Here is a 17,452-nt window from a genome sequence, read left to right as displayed (position 1 = left end):
TCAGCCCATTGGATAAGACAGGAAGCTGAATATTAAAGAGGCAAGTTGTGGCTTTAACAAGTTGTAATCATCCTTAATTGGCAACTCACCATTGCATAGCAAGAAACTTGCCATGACACCCATTAAAAGCACAGAGGATACAACAAAATGCTTCCAACATTAAGGTTGGCTTTGCTGGACTTTCAATTTGATTCTGCCATATAACTCACTGTACCCCATGTTGTCCAGACCCCAATAAGATTCTGCCCATAGTGTTTCACCAGCAGTTTTGTTGGCAGACACAGCAGGATTGCTATAGTATAAATGTGTTTTGATTTATGCATGTCTGGAATTGGGATGAAGTTGGCTTTATAGATAATTTTCTAACTTCATATGTTAACAAGGAGCTTCACTAATCAGAAGCACACAATAATGAGGATCATTGACTGAAATATCAATTCTGTTCTTGCTTCTTCATAGGTGCTGCCAGATCTGCTGAGTAATTCAGTTTTTATCTTGGAAATTCAGGCACATACTGTACTAACTATACAGGCTCAAATATCATGTGACCAAATTTTTTGATGGACACTAATAGCAAGCTATCTGTTCAGCTGGAAAGATACCACTTATATCCTCAATCTCAGAAACTACTGTTTACTTTTCATCAGGATGGTGTACTGTCACCTGAGGACGTGGACCTTGTAATGTCAGCAGGTTTGGGAATGCGTTACGCTTTCATGGGTCCTTTTGAAACTATTCACCTCAATGCAGAAGGTGAGTGCTGGCATCCTATAGTTTATCGTATCAAAATGATATCACATCACCAAAGTACTATTGTCTTAAAATAATTCTTATTGGCTGGAGAAAAGATGAAGATCAAGAAGAGCATGGGTCTAGTTATAACATTTGCTTCTTTGCATTCCTTGAGTCAGAGCAGTGATTGTGTCTTATACAAAACCTGACTGACTGAAAGAGTGGGCTGAAACTTAGCCAGAAACTGAAATCCATATTCAATGATGACGGAAACCGAGAATTGCAGGAATAATATCATCAGAAAACACTAGTTAACATGGGAAGAATGTCTCAAGATTATATTTGTTCAAATTTAGTCCATGAGCACATAGAAAGAAAGAAAGGACAGATAGATAATGTTGCTGAATTAAAAACTTGTCAAAGAAACAGCAAAATACTGTACTAAGCTGCAACTGCACAGAAGTCTTCTACCTCCTTCCCTAACCATGCCACCTCCAAAAGAACAGTAACACTCCTAATTTAAACTTTGAAAATAAAAATGTTCATTTTAAGGAAGGACAAACAAATTTTAATGTTACTGACTTTATCTTATAAACAATTGGGTCCCCAGCAGTTGAATTCCTTTCTTTATGACTTCATGCCAGTAGCTGATTTGTACTAAACATTCCAGGAGATTCAGTTTCCATTCTGGAATACCCTTGGACTATCCCACAGGAGTTGATAATCTTAAACAGCACTCTTTCACTTATCACCAGTGATATTGATATGAGCCAATTTATTAGCATTTTTGTAGAAAACCCAAATTTAAGATTTTGGTTATTAAATTCTCACTCTTTCATGGGATGTAGCATTACTGATAAGGCCAGCATTTGGTGCTGAACTTGCCCTCATTGCCCTTGGACTGAGTAATTTGCTATTCAATTTCAGACTGTATTTAAGTGTTAACCACATTGCTGTTGGTTTGAACACACATGTTGGCCGGTTTACGTAAGGATGGTAGATCTCTTTCCGTGAAGGAAATTAGGAAATCAGTGTGCTTTTTGATAATCCTGATAGTTTAATGGTCAGCATTACTGAGACGAGATTTAGAATTCTCCCTTTCCGAAAAGCAGTGGGAATGTGATGGGAGGGGAAGATAATCAGACAAGGTCACATTGGTGAAATATTGGCTTAGTTCCTGTCATCAAAGAAATTTAGTTCTGGATGGGATATCCCAAACCTTAAGTTCCTACCCTGATGCCAGTTGAGGCACTTGATCCTCAATTAATGACTACCTAATGACCAAATCCTAACCCAGCTTTCAAGTCTGGATTTAAATAATTGAATTTAAATTTACTATCTGCCACGTCAATATGCGTACTCATATCTCCAAAGCATTAACTTGGGCCTCAGATTTACTTAGATTCGGCCCAACCCTCCAAGACCCAATTCCCTCTGCACCTTGTACTACGGGCAATTTAGCATGGTCAATTCACCTGAATGAATTCAGATGACCTATACATCTTTGGACTGTTGGAGGAAACCCACACAGACACGGAGCGAATGTGCGAACTCCATGCATACAGTCACCCAAGGCAAGAATCGAACCTGGGACCCTGGTGCTGTGAGGCAGCAGTGCTAACCACTGATCCACTGTGCCGCCCACGGTGGCTTGTCCAGTGATGTTACCACTACACCACACTACACCAGCATCTCCTCTAGTTGACTGTTCAGTTGAAATTGCCAATTGTTGTTTTTAAAGATCCTATAAAAATTATGCTTACCTCATTGTATATCCTTTGTTCTCTTTATAGAAAAATGTGCAGCATGTGTACTTATTCATGGTGCTAAATAAGAGATGACTTAGAGATCTCCAAAGTACAATACTACTTTGTCAGGGTATAGGCTGAGCTGTTGTCTCCAGAATTCAAATAGCTCCATATCCATATTGATTATTATGGTAAAAATTCTCATTAAATGCTACCCCTCTCCTAAATCTGCCTTGAAGGAAGTACAGTACAGACTCACCACGGTTATGCTGAAGCTTAAAGTTTTCTGCAGTGAGACCAAGTGATATATTTTCTTTAGATTTGATGGTTAGGACTGAATTGAGAAGGAACTTTTTCACTCAGAGCGTTGGAAATTTGTGGAATTCCATGCCCAGTGAAGTAATTGAGACTTCTTCATTGAATATTTTTAAAGCTAAGATAGATAATTTTTTGAAAATAAAGGAATTAAGGGTGATGATGAGAGGGCAGATAAATGGAGCTGAGGCCACAAAAAGATCAGCCATGAAATTATTGAATGGCAGAGCTACTCGAAGGTCCAGATGGCCTACTCCTGCTCTTATTTTTTCTGTTCTTATGTTATGTACTTATGTTAAGTGTAATCCATTGAAGTGTTTAAAAGGATAAAAATTTCTATAGAATAGATTCAGAGAAGCTGTTTCCTCTTGGAGTCCAGAACAAAGGGAATCCATTTTAAGTGTTAAGTCATCTAGAAGTAAAGTAAAGCTGCACAGGATAGTGGAAGTGTGCAGAGTTCTGTTCCCCAAAGGTTGTAGTACAGTATTAATTGGAATTTTCAAGGCTTAGGTCAACATTGGTCAGGGGAGCAAATTTTCTGAATCATAGGCAAACAGTTCTAGTTACAGTAAAGATGTTTAAGATCTTTAAGAAGCTGTTTAAGATGATCTGATTGAAGCTTGAGGAACTGAATATTTAACTGCTATTCCTACTCTTTCTGTTTGGAATCAGACAGAAAAAATGTCTATATTGCAAACTCAATTTATCTGTTAATTTGATAGGTCTCAAGAATTATTGTGAACGCTATGCTGCGGGTATGAAAAGAGTTTTATCATCTTTTGGACCTGTTCCCGAATTTTCTGGTGAAGCCATGGAAAAGATTAACCAGGTAGGTAAGAATACCATTGTTTAGACCTGGTGATTAGAGAGTGAGAAGCTTTTCCAGCAGCTATAGTACGAGGAAATTAGAATTGGGACCTTGTTGGTTGGATGTGCTACATTTGGGACAGCACATTTGAGAGCTTTTTGAGGGCTGAATGTCACCCTGTGCAAGCCTGAAAATCATATTTATTTTTCATTCTGTGTAATTTTTTTGATTTTGTGACTTCATTTCTGCTCAACTTACAGCAAAAGTTCTACTCATGAATCTGGAGTGTATTGGGCTTTTACAATTGTGATCTGAAAAGGAGAAGGTACATTTTCAATAATATTTACAATTTCCACAGCACTTTCAGATGTTTGACAGAAACTGCTTTATCTCTCAGGGCTCAGATTAACACTCCATCCTAACTGAGTGCCATGTATGGGTGTAAGTTCACCCATGCATGGTGGCTCAGTGGTTAACACTGCTGTCTCACAGCACCAGGATCCTAGGTTCAATTCCAGCCTCAGGCAACTGTCTGTGTGGAGTTTGCTCATACTCCCCGTGTCTGCATGGGTTTCTTCCCACAGTCCAAAGAAATGCAGATCGGGTGAATTGGCCATGCTAAATTGCCCATAGTGTTAGGTACATAGGTCAGAGGGAAATGGATCTGGGTGGGCTACTGTTTGGAGGGTCGGTGTGGACTTGTTGGGCTGAAGTGCCTGTTTCTACACTGTAGAGAATCTAATCTAATAATATATTCAATTACTTAAACCTTTGCTGTTCTCAGTCAAAGACAATTCCAAAGACACATGAGCAGATGAGAGAAGAAATTCCTCCTCACATTTGCCTTAAAGGGAGACGTATTATTTTGAAATTCTCTCTCTAAACCGGATTCCTCTACAAGGGAAATATCCTCTCAGCAACTATCCTGTCAAGCCCTCTCAGAATCTAAGATCACCTGCCATACTTCTGAACTACAATGAGCAGTGGCCCAACCTGTTCAACATTTCCTCATAAGACAACCCCTTCATGCCAGGAAATTAGCCTGATGAATCTTCTTTGAACTGCTTCCACTGTAAGTATACCCTTTTCCAGGAAGAAGACCAAAACTATAAACAATATTCTAGGTATGGTCTCATCAATTCCTTATATACCTGTAACAAGAATTACCTACTTTTATATTTAATCTCCCTTGCAATAAACGTAGTTGTTCCATTTGCCTTCCTAATTACTTGCTGTACCTGTACGCTGACTGTTTGTGATTGGACACACATGCAGTTTGTCTCTATTTAAATAATATTCTGCTTCTTTATTCTTCCCGCCAAAGTGGTAAGTCCTCATTGTTCCATATAATACTCTATCTGGCAATTTTTTTGTTCCACTTACCTAACCACCCTATATCCCTTTGTGAATCTGTGTATCCTTCTCACAATATGCTTTCCTACTTATTTTTGTATCATCTGAAAATTTGGCTTTGATACAGTTGATCCTTTAATCCAAATCAATACCCATAATTGTAAGTCCTTAGGGACACAGCACAAATATGAACCTGAAAATGATTCATTTATATCATATCTGTATGTCTCATTCATTAGCCAATCCTCTGTTCATACTAATAAAATCCCTCAATATCATGACTTTTATTCTGTGCAGTAACTATTTACTTGGCACTTTGTTGAAAACCTTTCTGAAAATCCAGATACACTATATCTGCAGATTCCCTTTTAATGTTTTTTAATGATTGTTAAATCCTCAACTCAAATAAATTTGTCAAATATAATTTCCCTTTGACAATTTCCCGACCTGATTCTATTACGTTATTCTAAATTTCTAGCTCTACCTCCTTAATAATAGACTCTAGCATTTTCAGATGTAATTACTTGCTTTCTGCCTGCCTTTTTTGAACAATGGAGCTTTTCAATGCTTTTCAGAATATAAGGAATTTTGTCAAATTAAGACCAAAACATTCGCTATCTCAAATGCAAATACTTTCTTTAGCATCCTAGCATGCAGGTCATCAAGTCCTGGGGACTTGTCAGTTTTTTGATCCAGTAGATTTTACGGTACTTTCTTTCTAGGGACTATGATTGCTTAAAGCTCCTCGCTTTTTTTGTCACTTGATTTTCAGCTATTGGGGGTTTTTGTTTAGTTTTCTACTGTGAAGGCATACAAAATACATGTTCAAAAACTATGCCGTTTCCATGTTTGCTATTATTAATTGCTAGTCTCATCAATTAAGACACCAATGCTCATGATAGCTTTCCTTTTCCTTTTTATATAATTGCAAAAAGTGTTTTTTGGCCATTTTTATATTTCTTGTTAGTTTTTTCCTCATACTAATTTCTTTTGTTACATCAGTTTTTTTGCTGGTTTATAAACTTGTCTCAATTTTCTGGCCTACAATTAATATGCATTGTCCTTCTTTTAATTTGATACTATTCCTTCTCCTCCTTAGTTAGCCAAATTTAAGATTCTATTTTCAAACTCACAATTCTGATTCTCAAACTAAATTCTACCACATTAAGACCACTCATACCTTGGGGATCCTTTACGGCAAAGTAAATAAATTAATCCTGTCTCATTACACATTACCAACTCCAAAATTGCTTGCTCAAAATGCTCCAAAAAACTGTTCTGAATACGCTCTAAATGCAACATCCAGGTTACATTTTCCAATTTGCTTTGTTTAATCTATCTGGAGATTCACATCATTCACAATTATTGTAGTACCTTTCTTATAAGTCCCCAATATGCTTTGATTTATACTCTGGATTACAATATATCTTCCAATAAGAGTCTAGAAACGATTCAAACCAATGATTAATTAAGATTGCATGGCTCCAAGAAACAGTGAAATTAAGTTGTCTGAGTGCACGAAACACAAGCAGTTAGTATGCAACTACAGCAGGTAATTAGGAAATTAATAGAATGTTATCATTCATTGTGATAGGAATTGAATACAAAATTAGGCAGGTTATGCTTCTGCTATCCAGAGCATTGGCAATACCTTTCTGACGAAGGCTTTTGCCTGAAACGTCGATTTCCTGCTCCTCAGAAGCTGCCTGATGTGCAGTGCCTTTCCAGCTCCACACTCTCGACTCTAATCTCCAACATCTGCAGTCCTCACTTTTGCCTAATACTTTTCAATTCCTTATTTAAGGATGAATGTAAATGTGTTGGAAGCAGTTCAGAGAAGGTTTATTACACTAATAAAAAAAACTAAAGAACTGCAGATGCTGGAAATTGAAATAAAATTAGAAATTGCTGGAAAAACTCAGCAGGTCTAGCATCATTTGTGGAGAGAAAGTAGAGTTAATGTTTCAGGTCCAGTGACCCTTCTTCAGAACTAACTGATTCGTGTTCAAGCTATTCTGAAGAAGGGTCACTGGACCCAAAACATTAACTCTGCTTTCTCCATACCAATGCTGCCAGACTTCTTGAATTTTTCCAGCAATTTCTGATTTGGCCTATATATTAATATCTGGAATGGATGGGTTGCCTTATGAGGAAAGGTTGGACAGTTTTGTAACTCCTGGAGTTTAGAAGAATAAGACACAACTTGATTGAAACATGTAATATCTTGAGGGGTTTTGATAGAGTGAACACGGAAAGGAAGTTGTATTTGTGGGAGAATCTGAACTAGGAAGAGCTAGATAGAGTCTTGGATAGGCTAGGGTTATTCTCCTGAGAGCAGTGGAAGCTGAGGGCATCTTAATCGAGGTATACAAAATAATAATGGACTTGTTTAGAAGGGACAGGTAAGAGAAGCAGACAAGTCAGTTAACACAAATTTGAAGTAATTGATGGAAGAATTAGAGTAAATCCTTTTCACCCAGAATGTAGTAGTTAATGTAATTCACTGCACAGTTTGGTGATTGAAGAGGAAATATTCAACTAATGTAAAATAAATCTGCAGTCTGCATTTAAAGGTCTATAACTTAGATGACCATAGACCAGGATTGATAAGTCACCTTAGAACAGGTTGCTAGTTTATTCAGTCAGCACAGACATCATGAAATGAATGGCCTTTTTCTGTGTTGTAACTTCTCAGTGGATCTAACTAGAGGTCACTGTCACAAAAACGAGGTTATCTATTTAATAGAGATGAGGAGAAATCATTTCTCACAGAGGGTTGTGAGTCTTTCAAATTCTCTTCCTCAAAAGAGATTGACGTAGCACACAATTATACAATAAGATGTCTGCCCTATTGATGGGGAACTTCTCACCACTAAGACAAGCTGCCTGGTTGTGTGACTCTGCTGATAGGTGAGGCAAGATATGCATTCTGTGCGCTCCAGGTGACCGAGCGCAAAGAACCCATAAGCAGCAATGAGATGCAGCCTGGTCCAGTCCGTGGGCTAGATGTCTGTTGCTGCACATTAAGTGTTCTTGCAGCAGCCTTTAATGTATGTTACTGGTGTGCTGTGCAATACAAGTCTGCGTTCCTTAAGCGGCCTGCAATCAATGAGGTACCATGATGATCATGAGACATTGGCAAATATCATATGCCAAACTCTATGGATAAAGAGTGAATGTGACTAGTGCTTGTGAATCATGCCCTGAGTTGCTGTTTGGTGCTGAACAACATGGAGGCTGGTCACAGCCAATGCTGAAGTGAACTTGCCAGGTCCCAGCTTCTGAGTTCCATGTCAAGAAATCTGGACATCCAACTTGTTTGGCAAATTTGATAAAATAGAAAGTTGAATATTAATTAGGCTAGTTGCAGCATTAATAAGACATTTAACAAACTATAATCTCTCTTAAATGGCACTCACCTCACTACTTGACAAATGTATAAAAGACACAGATCTGGGTCTCTAGACTTCTCGTCTGATTTTGCACCAAATGTCATCTTAAAACCCTACCGGATTCTATCCCATGTCTTGATCGTATGAACCAAGATAGAATTTGTAATTGTCTGACTTCATCCTTTATTAGGAGGGGAATTGCATTTTTTCCTTTCTTTCTGTCACTCCCAAAATATCAATATTCAAGTCCCAACTGTGATCACTTTACAACCATTGCGACCATATTATACTCATTTGTTTCAATGTATGCCGTCAATTTATCAATTTTGATACAAATGCTGTATTACCCATTACCCATCTTTCTACTCTACACTACTGCCTTGCGCTTTGCCTTGAACTTTCCAATCTCCTTTCATATTTACTAACTGCCCAATTATTTAAATAAGAATCTTTTCTACAGTGCAAGTTACACAATACGTTAGGAGATTGGTTTTATGTCAATTCAGGTGAAGGCAGTTTCCGCAAATTTTCTGCTTTTTTCTGCAGTTCGTGTATAAGTGCATCGTGAATCAAAATCCATTATCCCCACATCAATCCCTGGGCCGATCCTGAAATCTCTGATCTTATTTACCCTCTGTAAATTTGCTTGGGCTAAGGTGGTAGCCCGGAGATTATTACCTTTGTGCTTCTGCTTCTTTATTTAGCCCCTAGCTGTTCATACTTCCTCAGCAAAACCTCTTTATTAGTCCTGCCTCTGTTATTCATATTGTTATGGACCAGGCCAGCCCCCTCAAAACATTTCAAGAAAGTATCTCGGACTCTAATGTTGCTAGTTGCTTTAAGCAGGTTTAAAATGGATATTCCAGGAGTGATGTAGCTGGCCAAACTACTTAACTTTAAACAAAATAGAACTTATTTGTAAGATTACCAAATGAAATATCAACAAAAGAGAACAGAATGTAGAATAACTTAACTTATCCAAAAGCCCTACATACTATGCTGAAAATGTGTTGCTGGAAAAGTGCAGCAGGTCAGGCAGCATTCAAAGAGCAGGAGAATCGACGTTTCGAGCGTAAGCCCTTTTTTCTTCCCTATATACTATTCCAACTTAATGATGCTATTCCAAATTCCTGCAACAATCCCCATAAATATCTTTTGGAAAAAAAGTTAAAAATCAAACACAGTCTTACAAGAGAGAGAGATAGCAGAGAGATTTAGCATGGGACACCTTCTTCCAGGTACTTGCTTCTTTTGGATTCTTAGCTAACAACTGACCAGCAGTCTCAAAAAAAAACTGACTGCTTGCTGAAACCAAACCAAACCAAACCAAGCAAGATAAAGCTGAGCTGGGCGAACTGGCCGTTCCCCTTTCATTATACAAGTGTTTTTTTTTAAACTTAAAAGCTTCTTTAAGTAGATCAACCTAGACATTTAGGCAACTCTGCCTCGTACAACACTTTTGAATAAAACCAAGGACAACACAACCTTGTTAAAGGAGCAGCATTGTCACAATATGCATATGGACCACAACAACTGTATACTTCCCCTTTCATTCCAAGTTCCTCTCCACTCGGAAATATCCTTCGACCTTGAACCAGGCAGTCACCACAACCTTTGGTACTCATATTTTTGGCTGCAAAGAACAGGATCTATCCTCTTTTAACTATACTAATCCCTACAAGTACATGTCTTTTAATTCCCTCGCCCACTTGAATTGTTCCCTGCACTATAATACTGTAATAAGTGCATTCTTGCACCTTGCACTTCATTTTTTTTGATAAAGGTAGCAAAACACCAAATCTTTTGGACAATTGCAAAGCCCCAGGCTCTGCCATTGCTACCTGCTGGTTCCCCATACCCAGCTCTCCTACAGTTGTTATGCAAATTCATGATATTTTATTTAGAAACTTGAGCTTTAAAGAGGACAGCATCATCTTAAGCTTTAAGTGTGATTTGTAAATTCATACTGTAAGGTTGAGAAGGAAAGGACCTAATTTTCTTTTTTGGGTTGTGCACATGGTACTGGGTGTCTAAAGATTTGTTTGCATGTGTTTAAATGAGGCTTTTAAGAAACCGTTTAGGTGAGTGGTTTAAGTGCTTATGAAAACAAGAGTAGAATAGACAGAAAAAAGGTGTCCAGTTGCCTAACAACAAGATTTCCTTTGATACAGAAATAGTTTGTCTTTAGAGAGGACCATCCAGACACTTAGTGAGTATAGGTTTCTTTCAGAGAGAAAAGGCCTGTAGCAGCTGCAGTGCAGGTTAGCAGTCTCCAGAACACAGGGCAAACGGGAGAAAGAGATCCTGAGAAGCTTCAGATACAGAAGGCTGTGGAAGAAGAGTTTAAGAAATTGTTGGTAAGAAATAAGTAAGTTTTGTTCACAGTTTATTTAAGCATCTCATGAAAAGGCAATAACTAAAAGTGCAAATCAAGTGAATACAAAAGTTTGCCAGAAAGAAACCAAGTACTGCCAACTGAACAAGGAACTTTAAAATGATTAAAGGGTGACCTTTTCTGGGCTTTGAGTATTTATATGGATGTTGTGAAGGGAAGAGAGTTGAATCTTTATTGCTGATATTTGTAGTAATACTGTTTCAAATAATTCTCACATAGTGTCAAATAGTTTGTGTGTGTGTTTTTTTTAACCTTTTCTATGTAATAAACATTGAAGTTCTTTTGTTAGAAGTTCTTTGGCAGCCTCTTTGAGTATGTTCAGTGACTGACCACCATGGTAATCAAATTGGAAAAATAAAACTTATAGGCTATTAAGTGAGGTTTCACTCTGAGATGTAACTGGTGTGACGGTATTGCTGGGATCATGAAGCAATCGCCCACTCCTGTCCCTAACCATGGACCTAGACTAAGGTGTGTAAATACTTCTTGGGCAACTTCACCCCTCCTTGATGCATTGCCGCATCTGAAAACCAAGCTTATCAACTCTGTACTGGAACAGTGAAAACTTACTGCAGATGTACTTATCCTGGATGACATTGGTATCCACTGGCTCCCACCTTCTATAGCTGCAACATATCAGCTGCCCTATCACCTTTATTGTATTTATTTAACTAATTTTGTTTCAAGTTTAGAAATATCACTCAACAACTATCTGTAGTTAGATTATGGTGTTTATGTGATTGCACTATAAATTTAATCCAGTATTTACATCTCCACTGTACCAGTCTCAACGACTGCTCCAGGTTAGAGAAGAAAAATAATCATAAAAGCACACCAACTAATCAAACTACCTGCTCACCTAATTAATGCCTTGGGGCTTCTGCTCCCAGATCTGGCTCATGCTTTTGACCATTCCTTTTTAATGAAAACAAAATTCCCTTGCTTAACAAATTCCAAAAATTAAACACTGTGTAAAGCTGCACGTTTATGCTACTTATTTTATGTTCAACATGGAATGTAATGACATATTGAATAACTTTCAATAATCTAGGTAGTGTCTCAGAAAATTTCACCTGATCCAGAAAACCTCAGTGCACGAAGACAATGGAGAGACTCACGTTTAGCTGCTCTCGCACAGTTGAATAAGAACATGAAGTCAGATTGCAAGTAAAACAAGTAGCTGAGATTGTATCAACATTCATAGCTCATATAAGACCTCTTAATCTATATTGCAACATAAAATGTGCAGTTGTATTAATTTTAAAGTGTTGTTAATTTTGACTTGTGTCATCATTTAGTATCATCATGAATTGCATTGTTTGTGAAAAGTCTCTGGAATAAGGTTTAGCCTTACCTTTAAAAGAAATCTTCGCTTTAAGAGCTATATATCACAATATACATTTGTCTGTGTTTAAATTAAAACTAGTTTTAACCTTTTAGAATTGGATTTATTAATCACTACAAAACTGCATGCCTTGCACATTAAAATACACTACTAAGACAAAATCCATTAAGTGTTTTGCTAAATACATGAATTGCTTTTACAAAATGAAACTGGCATTATCTACCATATACAAAATAAAAATATGCACTAACACAAAATATAAGTTGTTCTCTTTCTATCAGAATGCCATCAGGTTTTTTTACTAAAATTGCTGAACAAAATGGAGACTGTAATTTTGTGAACTCTGTATTTTACTCATTTACTATTTTTCTAAAATCAGCACGCTGCAGAAAATAAGTTAAATTATGTTTATCACTTTATCATGTTAAAAAGATGCTCCTTGTGGCTGAAAGATTTCATTTTGTCATGGTCTTATAACCAATGGTAAGAGGATCCATCTTTGGTCCAAAGTTGATATGTGACCCTCGTGGAACCTAAACTGAGCATCAGTGAGCAGAGTATTTTTTAAATAAATGCTGTTGACAGTATAACACCTTCTATCACATTGCTGATGAGTGTGTGTACACTGCTGTGGTGAACGGAGGCAGGATTAGAGCAGTTTTCCTCCTTGCTAGGTTAGATGTTAGTGTTGTAGTTAACCCACTGAAAGTAGCATCAAAATACATGACTGGCTGAACAGATTTAATGAAATCAACAGTATCCATATATCAGTGAGGAAAGAGTACTCTTGATATCCTGAAGTCAGTCATGACATTGCTTACAGAATTATGAACATAATAATCATTGGCCTCTTCACTTAGTCTCCCAAGGTTTACTAAATGCTGGGTTATTGCAGGAAATCATTAGCCTGAAGATTCCTCATTAAGCAGTTATATGCGAATACCCCTGTAGCTAAGTTCAATTTGAAATGAATTTCCTGTAACAGTAAATTATCCCTCTTTTATTGTGCCACAGAAGGCAGTATTAAACTCTGCATGCATTTGCAGCCACATTCTCAGCCATGTGTTGCATCAGAAGTATTAATCATGTGAAATATTACTCAACTTCCACTCATATCTGATGCACTGTTGGCAATTTTGGTTTACACCATGACCCTAAGATTAACATCTGCTTTAGAATCAGGAAGAAGTTTGCTGAACCTCCTGAAGATCATCAAGTTCTTTTTTTCCATTGCGACATCCTGTTGTGTTCCTCTGTTCTATAACTACTCCAGTGACAATTAATCATTTGTAGTGTGTTTGAGAAAGCTGAAATCTGAGTAAGCTCTGATTTAATTCTGCTGATTGTATTTAACGAAATTCAAAATTTAACACCTTCAAAATTATTGACCAACTTAAACAATACAACTTTCATTTATACAGCACCCTTAATTTAGCAAAATCTATTGAGGTGCTTCATCAGAGGTGTGTCAAACAGCATGTGGATCCAATACACTTTAGGAGTCATTAGAAATAAAAGGAGGAAATACTGGAAACACTGAACAGGTCAGGCAGCATTTGTGCAGAAACAGTTAACATTTCAGGTTGCTCTTTCTGTCACCACAGGCAAAACCCAATCTGCTGAGTGATTTCTGTTTCAGATTTTCTATTTTCTGAATTTCTCGACGCTGGAGTATTTTGCTTTTTTTTAAGAAATAGTATAGATGAACAAAAGCCTGGTTAAATAGTCTAATTATTAATCATCACTTTTATAGTAAATCATTTCCTCCTCCTCCAGCTCATTCAGTGAATGGATTCTAGTATTAAGGCCAACATAACCACTTGAAAAAAGGTGCAGATGTTTGTTTGAACTGCCCTCTGTAGCCATTGAGCCACAGTCAGTCTCAGTTGTGCAAATAAACTAAAAGTTTCTCACGCATATATTTCAATTACAGTCATAAAATAAATTGACATTAATTTTGATTGAATATTAACAAAAGATTCATTCAGAGAAAGTATCTCATTTTACAAAAAAGTTGAGGATTAGCTCTAATTTCTTCCATCTCAGGTCGTAACAAGTATCAAAATAAAGGATCAACTAATTTTGTGCCAAGTATTTTTTTAAAAATTAGTTTGAAGCCAAGCTCTGAGCTCTACATAATGACTTCACTGTAAAACTGATATAGCTCGGGCAGACTTAATTCTTTGACGATGTATCCTTCCTTTTCCTGAAAGAAACACTAACCTGATATGCTCAGTTTTCAAAAGGTAATTCTATACATCACATTGCTGAAAGTTGAAGAGTCCAGATCTACATACATTTGCAGATTGTCTCAATTGTTTATAGGAAGTTGATCTGCCTATATTATACATATGTGACCCACATCAATGTAGTTGACTCTTAATTCCCCTCTGAAATGATATAGTGAACTTCTCAGTAGTATCAAATTATTGTGAAAAAGTTTATTAAGAATAAAACTGGATGGACCACCTAACATTTGCCAAGGTATGGGAATTGTACACACCAGCCAAGTCAGGCCTGCAAAGTCCTCTTTGTTAACATGTAGAGATTTGTGCCAAACTTGGAAGACCTATCCCACAGACTAGTCAAATTTACAGATGTCACAAAGATGGGAAACATTGTAAGTACTGGCGATGGAAGCATAAAATTGTGAGACGAGGTTGAGTGAATGACTAAAACTCTGGCAAACAGATTTCACTGCAGCCATAAGACCATAAGATATAAGGAGGCCATTCAGAGCATTGAGTCTGTTCTACCTTTCAGTCATGCTTGATACATTTCTCAAACCCAATCTTCTGCCATGCTCCCCTTGCTAATCATGAACCAATCTATCTCTGTCTTAAATATATTCAACGACTTGGCCTCCACAGGTCAGCAATGAGTGCCATAGGTTAATCAATCGATATGTTGAAAATATCCTCCTCCGTTCTAAAGTGTCACCTTTTCACTTTGAGGCTGTGCCCCTAACTCCTAGTCTTTCCCACTAGTGGAAACATCTTCTCCATGCCCACTCTATCCAGTCCTCTCAATACAGTATTCTTAAATTTCAATCGGATCACCCCTCATCCTTCTAAACTCAATGAAGTAGAGGCCTAGAGTCCTCAGCCGCACCACAATTAGTATAGGGTCATTCATGTGAAAATCCTGTGGAACATTCCAACAGCAACAAATCCTTCCTTTAATATGAGGCCCAAAACTGCTCACAGTATTCCAAAATGCAGTTTGACCAGAGGCTTATATAGCTTCAGAAGGATATCTTATATTTGTGCCTTCTTGAAATGAATGCTAATATTGCACTTGCCTTCCTAACTGCCAACTGAACCTGCATGTTAACCTTAAGAGAATCCTGAACTTAGAGTCCCAAATCCCTTTATACTTCAGATTTCTGAAGCTTTTCTCCATTTAGAAAATATCTCCTCTTCCTACCAAAGTCATAATCTCACTTTCCCACACTGTATTCCATCTGCCACATCTTTGTCCACTCTCCTAGCCTGTTGATGTCCGTCTGCAGCCTCCCCACTTGCTCAACGCTATCCATAATTTTTGCAGCATTATCTGTGTTTTCCTTTGCAAAGCCAGAACCAAAATATGTATTTAAGTAGTCTCTTATCTCCCTGTTCCCTATTATAAATTCCCCTGCTCTGATTATCCACTACTTTCCTGACTGATTAAATGCAACCCCACAAATAAACTCATTCTGGAGACATAATTAAATTCCTCCCATAGAATTCACACATTAAATGTCATGAATTTGAAGGTGTGTACTGTACCTTTAAGAGAGTGTGAATGGTGCAAAGAAGGCAAGCACCTGTCATGACTGCAGGCACAAAGTGTACTAGACAATTTGAAGATGTAACATTTGAGCTGTCATTCAGGTACTGAGTTATAGAATAGAATCCCTACAGTGTGGAAACAGGCCCTTCTGCCCAATAAGTCCATACTGACCCTCTGAAGAGTATCCTATCCAAACCCATTCCCCTACATTTGCCCTGAATGTGCACATCCCTGAACACTATGGGCAATTTAACATAGTCAATTCACCTAACCTGCACATCTTTGAATTGTGGGAGGACACTGGAGCACCCAGAGGGAACCCACACAAACACGGGGAGAATGTACAAACTCCACACAATCACCCAAGGCTGGAATCAAGCCCGGGTCCCTGACCCTGTGAGGCAGCAGTACTAACCACTGAGCCGCCCCTTGTTTTCACAACAATTTAGCCAATCTGATTAAATTATGCCCCAAGTTACTAAAACCCAATCAAATTTGAATTTTACTGATTTGACAACATCGAACCAATGAGACGAACCAATGTTTTAGGGTATAAAAAGCAGGTATTTTGGATAGTTAACCAGATAAAGAGCACCTACTGCCATCAATAGACTGCCCACAACCCTGCTCTCTAAATGTTACCTTTTTTCATATGAAACAACTTTGAAGCAGAAGACCGAAGATGGCCCAGGGGAATCGACAAACAGAGGAAGTTTAACACTCGAAGACGACAACTGGTTTTGAAAATTGATTTGCTGTAAATTTAATAGGGGCTTTATCTGATCAGCATATTGTTATAGAGTGGGAGGTAGATAAAGTTTTAAGAGGAAAGAGGCTTAGAGTTGTGAATAGTTTATTGTTTAATGTTCTCTTTTGGAGTTAAAGAATAAATTGTTATTTTTTCCCTTTAAATAGTGAAATTTGGGGTAGTTCTCTGTCACTCATACTTTAACAGATTGCAAGGCAATGTGAGCTTTTCTGTGTGTTTAGTTTAATTAGCAGAAGGGTTTATCCCATTTTGTAACATGAACAATTACAGAAAATAATCTAACATGCTAATGGACTACTGCCCTTTATATCTAGAGGACTAGAATATAAGAGTGTAGAAATCATACTTTAGTTACAGAAATCCTTGTTAGATTATACCTTGAATACTGTAAGCTGCTCTGAGTAGTGCATCTCAGCAAAGATAAATTGGCCTTGGAAAGAGTGCCACATAAATTTACCTGAATGATACTTTGATTCCAAGGGCTAAATTATGAGAAGTGATTACACAAACAAGGGAAGTATTCCCTGGAAGTTAGGAGATTAAGGAAAAATTTGATCAAAGTTTTCAAAATATTAAAAAGAACATCGGGAGAAACAATTCCTGCTTATCAGGCAGGTTAGGTCTAGAAGATGTCATCATAACATTGAGTCCTCCTTTTAGGAGGGAAATTAGGAAACACTTCTATTAAGTCAAAGCTCTGAGCTCTCTTCCACAAATGGCAATTCATTCCAAATCAATTGTTAATTTCATAACAGAGATTGATAGAATTTGTCAGTGTTGGGTCCACTGCATTTCGTCATTTATATAAATAATTTGGATGT

The 17,452-nt window shown here is 37.5% G+C and overlaps 1 protein-coding gene across 2 annotated transcripts in view; it reads left to right on the top strand.

Moving 5' to 3' along the window:
- The window catches only part of cryl1 (crystallin, lambda 1), a 99,146-nt gene extending 86,832 nt beyond the window's left edge, over positions 1-12,314 (top strand). Inside the window, exons 5-7 of one of the 2 annotated variants that reach the window (XM_060826711.1) lie at positions 648-753; positions 3,518-3,628; positions 11,799-12,314. In XM_060826711.1, the coding sequence (XP_060682694.1) occupies positions 648-753; positions 3,518-3,628; positions 11,799-11,914 (333 nt within the window). In that variant the 3' untranslated portion in view covers positions 11,915-12,314. The remainder of the gene's footprint in view (positions 1-647; positions 754-3,517; positions 3,629-11,798) is intronic. The other variant, XM_060826710.1, reaches the window with a different exon arrangement.
- Positions 12,315-17,452: the final 5,138 nt, after the last annotated feature.

The sequence above is a fragment of the Hemiscyllium ocellatum genome, chromosome 6 (genome assembly GCF_020745735.1).
Source record: "Hemiscyllium ocellatum isolate sHemOce1 chromosome 6, sHemOce1.pat.X.cur, whole genome shotgun sequence".
Lineage (NCBI taxonomy): Eukaryota > Metazoa > Chordata > Chondrichthyes > Orectolobiformes > Hemiscylliidae > Hemiscyllium > Hemiscyllium ocellatum.
This window is presented reverse-complemented; position numbering and strand designations above follow the sequence as displayed.